Source organism: Archocentrus centrarchus, chromosome 18 (assembly GCF_007364275.1).
Source record: "Archocentrus centrarchus isolate MPI-CPG fArcCen1 chromosome 18, fArcCen1, whole genome shotgun sequence".
Taxonomy (NCBI): domain Eukaryota; kingdom Metazoa; phylum Chordata; class Actinopteri; order Cichliformes; family Cichlidae; genus Archocentrus; species Archocentrus centrarchus.
This window is the reverse complement of record NC_044363.1, coordinates 16061602-16069855: the sequence shown is the minus strand read 5'-3', so window position 1 is coordinate 16069855 and position 8254 is coordinate 16061602. Positions and strand designations below refer to the sequence as shown.

General features: G+C 40.3%; 1 protein-coding gene across 2 annotated transcripts in view; it reads right to left on the bottom strand.

Moving 5' to 3' along the window:
* LOC115796742 (E3 ubiquitin/ISG15 ligase TRIM25) overlaps positions 1 to 3137 on the bottom strand; it is a 12762-nt gene extending 9625 nt beyond the window's left edge. The window contains exons 1-3 of one of the 2 annotated variants that reach the window (XM_030753160.1): positions 2768 to 3137; positions 1176 to 2017; positions 626 to 734 (exon numbers count right to left, since the gene is read on the bottom strand). In XM_030753160.1, the coding sequence (XP_030609020.1) occupies positions 626 to 734; positions 1176 to 1810 (744 nt within the window). In that variant the 5' untranslated portion in view covers positions 1811 to 2017; positions 2768 to 3137. The remainder of the gene's footprint in view (positions 1 to 625; positions 735 to 1175; positions 2018 to 2767) is intronic. The other variant, XM_030753161.1, reaches the window with a different exon arrangement.
* Positions 3138 to 8254: the final 5117 nt, after the last annotated feature.

The following is an 8254-nucleotide window of genomic DNA, read 5'->3' as shown; positions in this document are numbered from 1 at the left end:
CAACACAGTTTCACATTTAACATGAAGGGGTTGAAAGTTTGATCGATTAGTGCAGTGCTGATGATGGCTCTTCAAACAAAAGTTGATTTACAACTTAAAAAAAATAAATAAACAAATAAAAATGACTGATTTTTGTGTCCACACTTTATTTATGACACTATTGTTACTCTTATTATTTAATATAGAAAATACTGCAGTTCCTCATTAATAATGTCTGTTCTCAGCTCTGATTAATTTTGTCTGACAGTCATGAATATGATTTCTTACAAATGTTTCCCTCTAATAAAGCACTTTCCAAACTTTCTAAATATTTCTGAAGTATGAAAACATGCCGTCTTTGTTAAGAGTAGAGTAGGAACAAGTATATTATTAACAGAATTTTTTTGTTCTTTCATCCCCACTCTGATGCTCATTTTTGAATGTCAGGATGTCATCTTTTCATGTCTAAATGCCTTGAGTTTCTGCTTGATTAGATATTTGAATTAAAATGCATTAGAAATAGTGTACCTAATAAACTGTATATTCAGTGTTTGCTGAGCCATAAAAAAAAAACTCTTTATAGAAAGTTTCCTCTACAAAAATACACAGCACAGACTGAGGAAACTGATGTTGATAAACAGCATACCTTAAAATCCTTCATTGCGTTTTTCAGAGTCTTGATCGTGTGTCCTGAGTGTCCTCCCTCTATAGTGCAAGCGTTGCATACACACATCTTGTCGTCAATGCAGTAGTACCTGGAGTAGCACACCAAAGATAACAGGGCTCAGATAAGTATGAAGACTAATGACACATCAGAGCAAATCAATACAGAGTGGGAAATAATGGTGAACTGAGACAGGGACAGAAGCACCAATGGTGAAATTCTGGGTCAATACCAATGTTTAAACCAACAACTTATTTGTTTTCTTACACTCTCGCTGTAAGTAAATAAATAAGTGTTTTATGTTTTAAAGTCATTCAGCTCTTATTCATACCACCTTTAATGATTTAGCCAGCACAAAATATGACCCAAGATGTCATTCTATTAGCCAATAAGTTGATATCAGCCAGTTGTTTAGTTTACACGAGACACCTGTTAGAAGACACCAGCAACTCAAAATATTGCTTTAAGCTGGTGAAAGACTGAACAGGTCAAACAGACTGAAAAGATCAAAAGGCCATTTCTTGCTTCCTACTTGTATATCTCATCATGATCGGGGCACTTCCTCTTCCAGAAGTCATTCATCGGCTCTGTGAGAGGATGCATGCGGAACGCCGGCAGTTCCAGATGTGGCTTTATATGCTCCTGGCACATTGACACCTCGCACTTCAGGCACGTCTTGACTGCGAACATCAAGGCAGGAGCTGCTGCTCCCTGCCTGCCACCCATGTCCTGAGAAGCAGGAGCAGCAGAAGAGCCTTCCACAGTGTCGACGGCTGCTTGTGCCTCAGTGGAGACTGAAGGGCAGTAGTCACATGGCACAGCAAAGCCGTTCCTGGATTGGTGTGGCACATGTGAAGACGACGGCAGATCCCTGGATTTTAAAGCTGTAGCAGGTACGGCCCGATCTCTGCGCCTGTGACGGTAGTCGTCGGCGATATTGGCGAGTTTAAAGTTTTTCTGAAAGTTGAAGCCACACCGGTGGCCGTTGCGGCATTCTGGACAACGGAAGTGACCTCGCTCTGCCTGCCGCTTTAGGTGATCAAGGCAGGTCTTGCAGAAGTTGTGCCCGCAGGGAAGCAAGTGGGGGTCCCGGTACAAGTCCAGGCACACCGGGCAGGTGAGCTCATCCTGGAGGACGCTGGACTGTGGTGGCTCAGCTGAGGCCATGTCACTGTACTAGATGTAAGCAAGAGACAGACAGATGTGGCCCAGAAGAGGAAAAAAGAGTGACAAAAGAGGGGGGGAGAACGTGAGGTGGTTTGGATAGGAGAAACAAATGAGAGGGAGGGGTGTGGAAAAAGGAAAGGAAAGGGGACAAAGAGGAGACCACTCGTTTCCCAAAGTGTAGCTTTGCCTTCTGTAGGTGCCGGGCTGCTGAAATGAGAAGAAACAAGAATCAGTCAGTTTATGGTGTGAGTCATTAAGTGGTTTTAAGCTGCAAGATGGAGAGAACTTTCTTGTTACTGAAAGAGAAAAAGGACCTCTAAGTGATGGTTTGGGAAAAAATCATGAGGGGAATAGTGCTTATGGTTATTGCTGCCTAATGTTTTGCATGTCTCCTCAATTACTTCCAAGATTATTTAGGAGTGAAAGCTCAGTTAACATCATCAGGTTGTATTTTCCGTCAGATTCACAGGTTAAAACAACACATTTCCACTTCCTCCTCACTGTACATCCCGCATTACAGGATAGAAGTGAAAGTAAAACTTCCTGTAAGTGGAGGCCATTGGGAGCAAAGTCACTCGACCTGTCCTGTTTATTTAACTTATGTAACAGAAACAGTTTAAAGTCTACAACCTCAAGCTCAACCTGCCAGCGTGCGCTGTGTCGTTTACATGAGACAAAATAAGAGGAAAGCAGTGAAGCTCCCGCTGGTGAGCACTGGTTTCCAGTCCCGCACCTGTCACACAGGCCTGAAAAGCTGCCAGCCCTCCGTTAAAATGGTCGGCCTTTAATGTGTCACGGATTTAAAAAACCTGCTCTCGCTTCTCTGACCGTCCGTTCGTTCGTTAAGTGGCCAACCGACAATTGGCTAACTTGGCTACACTAATCCCCCCCTCTGGTCGAGATGCTGGGAGCTAAGGGTAAAAAAAAAGACAGAAACAGGCATTCGCGTCCTCTTACCTTTATGTTGTATGTAAGTTGGCTTCGTGGAGGGCTGAAGCGGTGAGTTTTGCTGATTTAAAGTCTGTCTGTGTGTCACACGTTGAGTCTGTAACGGATTAGTTTTCGAAACCGTGCTGCACCTGCCGTGCCGGGGCTAACATGTTAACGTTACCACCCGTTAGCGCTGCCGTTTTTTGTTTTCTTTTTTCTTGTTCCCTCTGTGTCCGAAAACAGTCCAGTTCAGTCGGGAGGAAATATTCCAGTCATCCGGCATTTAGTTTCCCATCTGGAGTTTTCGGCATTTGACACAAAAGGGCGAGTTGACACAAACCTCTGCGGAAGACAAACGGACAGCTGGTGGACTGAAACCGAGCAGGTTGCTGCGGGAGAAATGCCGCCTTCATGGTGCCTGGGACATTCCATTTTAAACTTATTCTACGATTTGTTTATTATTGCGCCGCTCGGGGTCGCTGTTACATAATTGGTGAGAGCTGTTGCAGTACGGTGGAGGAACCAAATTATCGGTCATGGAAGACAATTTAAACTTTAAAAAAATGTTTAAAAAGCACTTTATTTATAATTCTTTGTCATTTATGAAAAGCAAATGATAAACGATCTTTTTTAGTTGCTGTGAGCCATGCTTGGTGCAACACTGTTTCCAATACACCTGAACCTGAAAACATGGATTCACATAATTGTTAACTTATATTAGAAACTGCACAGAAACTGCTCTGCAATTGTAGAGTGGCCTTCATGTGTTTAATTACATTTCTTTTGGTTGTGAAATGTTGAGATTTGTGTGTTTTTAGTGTTCTTATCTGTGGTTTTGTTTGTTTTACACCAGTGTTGTTGCATTTTTTACTAATTACTAATTAATTACTAATCCATAAAACTTTAACTTTCTTACACTGTGAGCAAGGAAGTCTGCATATGCATAGTTGCTGTGGTGTCCAGTGACCAGTCCAGCTACTCTCCTGTTACTCTTCAGGATTCTGTGAAACCATCTGCTCAACTACCTGCACAGTTACAACACACACAAAGTTACACCAAATGGGGAATGGCATCAAGTATCTTTGCTTGTGTGTTGTGAAAGAAATAAAAATTGGAGGAAAGTCAACAACAGTGATTCCAAATTGCCACGTGCCATTTCATTTAATATTTAGTCTTAACTTTTAAATGCAATATTTCCAACTTCACCTGAAGGCAGCACAGCTCAGTGCTCCCTCTGGTTATTGAAAATCAGTTTAGCTGCAGCTGAAATTTATACAAAGACTGAAGGGGGAAAAAAATCACAGTTCAAGTTTATGTTTATTGCCAAAAACAAGTGCAAACATTTTTATCACATTTTCAATTTGTTTGAAAACAGTGATTTTAATTACATTCAAATATGTTGCAGGAATACAAGCAGAAACTCATAAAATGAAGGCCAGTGCAGCTTCAGACCACTGCTACGATAACTGGCTAAAACTTGGTGTTAAAAAGCATTTGAGTCAATGGAAAAACAGACAAATACTAAACTATAGAGAAAAAAATAAAAACTCATTTTGAGTGCTTACAAAAAAAAACTAAAATAAAATCCTTCAGTTTTAGTCTTTGTTCGTTGACTTGGATAAAAACTTCACTAATACCTATCCTATACTTAATATATCTTGCTCTTGAAAAATATCCCCTATTATTATTATTATTATTATTATTATTATTATTATTATTATTATTACAATAATAATACTATTAACAACATTAACACAATAAATAATTAAAGCTAAACCAGCAAACCCATTCGAACTAAAATAAAAAAAACTGTTTCTTCTTCACACTTGCAAACATCTGAGATATTTTGGGGAACTTTGCAGGTGTGAGTCCAGCTTTGCTTTTGCTGTTTTGCAGAGTAAACTCCAAAGTAAATGTACATGATGTAGAGTTCACTGACAGTCAGAGTGAGGGGCTCCCACTCTGAAGACAACAGGACCCTGAATGGTGAAGCCAAGATAGAAAAGCATTGGTGGCAGCGCTGATTCAGGTGGTTGATCTTCTGTTCTAACCTTTATTTTCTGGTTTCCTGCACAAACAAACACTTCCTGTTCTTCATCCTCCTCTGATTCTGTAGAAGAACATGGCTCTATCTGGACTGGAAGAAGGATATCTCTGATTTCTGCAATGTGCCACACCTTCCCACTGAGCCACATATCATTGATCTGCCTCACCTTCTGCTTCCAATTAATTTTTCTATTTTGTTTACCCTTTAGCTCAGTGTCCACCTTTTCCTCCACAACTGCATCCAGCCTTGATTTGTGGATCCATTTCTTCAGTCCGGAGCCTTTTCCCAGAAAAAACAGCGGCACCAGGTAACGGCCTCGAAGGTATTTGGCATACTTGGCTTTCTCAAATGCATTCTCCATGAATGTGACATATTTTTGCAGGTCAAGGTCTAACATGAGGTCAGGAGGTAGCTGTGCAGGCTCCCCAGCTGGGTCTTGTTCCTGATCTTGTTCCTGATCTTGTTCACTGTCTTCCCAGGTTGTGTTTGTTGACCCATTGTCCTCTGTGGCCTTTGGTTCCACTTCTTCATCATCCTCTTCTTGCAGCACTTGAAGCTGTTTTTCTGGCCAGAACAGCATCAGCACCAAAAGATAAAACTCAGGTCTGCTACTCGCCACTTCTGTCCCCAAGAATGTGTGAATTATCATTTGGAGCTCCTTCATTGGGCTGAGCCGTGGAGAATCAGGCATCCTGTTGCTCAGGAGGACGTTGGAGAGGATGTAGCTCTCTGCTTGTTTGATATCATCATCATTTTCCTCGTACATCACCTTCAAACATTCTTGAATTGTCTCTAAATCAGACACGTTTTTCTCAGCCTCCTCAAATTTAGCACGTCTTCCCTTTGACTTGAAAAGACCGTGGTTCAGCAAATCAAGAAGGCCTGGAAAGCTGGTGGAGTCTGCTGCTGTTTTGTTGGTGTAACATTCATAACAGAGTGCAACATCCCTCCAGAAGTAAGGTGGCTCCAAGGTACTCATGTTAGGTTGGGAGTAGGTTAGGTACCATTCAAAGAAGGCAAACTTATCTTCAATTTCTGTTTCTAAGTTTGGATATAAAGCTGCAGAGCGGTCTTTGAGCTCATCAAAGGCGATCTTTGCCACTTGGATGAAACCAAAGAGCCCTCTGTTGTTGAAGGTGTCTGAAGTCTTTTCTGGGCCCCATTTTTCCTCAGCTTTCATCTCCACACTTTTAAATGCATTGAAGGCATCTTGTGCCTTTTTAAAAATATCTGTCTTGTTTTTCATCAACCGCTTCTTATAAATTTGTCCAAGAGTGTCAGCCACGTAAGAGTTCTTTGGATCTCTTTCAATCGCTATCTTGGCCCATTTTTCAGCAAGTTTCGAGTTTGTTGTTTCTGTGAGAAACAGACGAGAAATTGTTTGGGGGAAATAAGGATTCTTTTGGAATTTGTCTGATGCAAATTCCAATACAGAGACAGCACAGTAAAACTTTTCTTTTCTCAAGATGTCTCCTATCAACCCTGAAAACTTCTCTTTCTCATTTTCACCCATTTCTCTCTTCATTAGTAAATCTCTGATTAACTTTGTTATATGTGGTTCAGTTTGAGCACCACAAAGTGAGGACATTAATGTTTTCATTGTTGTACTTCGGTTAATCTCCAGGTCATCCAGCATCTCCACAGCTCTCTGTGCTATTTCTGGGTGACACATTGACACACCCTTGGGGTCTTCACTGGATATTTTAATAAAGAAGGTAAAAGGCTCCATTCGTTCTTCAAAGGGGGGGCCTCCATGGATGGGATCAGGTGGTCCAAGGATCTGTTGACACCCATTCATTGGAAGGTAGGAATCAGGAGCATATGCGTTAATCAGTGCCAAGAAAGAGAACAGCTGCGTGTTGGTGGACCTTGAGTTTTGTTGCACGTATTCTGAAAGGCACAGTTTCCAGGAGTTATGGAAACTATTAATGAGAGAGCCCAAAACGTCTGCTAAATTTTGTTCCATTGCCTTAAGCTTAGACATCAAACTGAAGCGGAGAGTTGAGTATCTTTCTTTGAATACCACCAAATTTTTCTGAAGCAGAAACAGATGCCTGAAGAGATGCAGATAAGACAGATGTTAATTCTTTAGTTTTAAATATACAATGTTTTAGCCCTCCTGCATAGTCTTTGGTGTGTACTGTTTTCTTATTTAATGTTTTTGTCACTGATACAAACAAAACAAGAAGCCCACCCTAAACAAGCCATATTTGCAGCACTGGTGTTGCAGTTTGCTATAATATTTTAATAGTTCTGGATATGTACGAGCAATACCTGTGAGCCAGAGCCTCAGGCTTCCCTGTGCGCTGAGTGTTTTTGTTTTTTCTGATGTCACTGAGTGACAGTGGAGGGACTAACAGACTACACAAAGGCCCATTATATTGTTACATACAAATTATTTTGAACTATGACTCACATAAGTGACTGTAGTAGAGTCCCAAGAGTAAAGATATGGAACTCCAAATGTAGATATTTGGGTCTTGTTAAGTAAATATTTAAATAACCACTATTAAAATTTCACAGTGCTCATCTACAATGCTGTTACAGATCCTGTTGATGTGCAAATAACTTTAGGGTTGTCAATGCTGTGAAGACAGCTTGTCTTTAAATTCTTGTGCCAATAAACTTTTGAGATCTACATATGTTGGAAACAACAAGGAGAGTTCCTATTATTAAACCTAATTTATTAACAGCTTATACATGTTTACAAGTTCTGAACTGCTAAATTATTATTTTAAACTCTTAAGTTCTCTCATAATTCCTAAAATGTAATGATATAGCTCACAGGCTTCACCTGCACTGTTTTCTGGTTATTTCTGTTTATCTCTTTGCAGGTTCCTGATGAAAAAACAATAACAAAACTCCTTCCAAACAGCAAAAGTCTTGTCAATATAGAGTATTAAAACATATCTGCACATTAAAACACTGAATCAAAAAACAGATTTATGTATTATTCTAATTAATCTCCAATCTCATTGTACATCCTGTATAATGACAATACAGGCATTCTGTTATGTTAGGGGTTAATAGTCGAGTCTGTTATGTAAAGAGAAAACCTTGAAACTGTGAATGTAAAGGTTTAACAGTCTTGAGGCTTAATGACAGGATTTATGAACTGCAAGCTAACAGACACATTAGAAAATCACTATTGTTTACTGTCAAGTCTTTTAAAAGCAAGCAACAAATATTTCTGCCAGCTTACCTGTTAGAGCTGAAGGAGGTGTGTCAGTGACTAAAGTGCCCAAGAGAGCTATTAAAGCACTCTGAACCAGACCTCCTACATACTGCACATTCCTGTCTCTTGGGTATGACGTATAATTTACATTGTGCTGTGTCATTTCTCCCTGGTGATCAAACATGTTAATGAGAACAGCTGTATTGTTGTTCATGTGTGAGTAACACACACACTATGCTTAACATCTTCAATCTGTGTGACGGCATGGTGGAAGGCACTTTACCTAACCCTT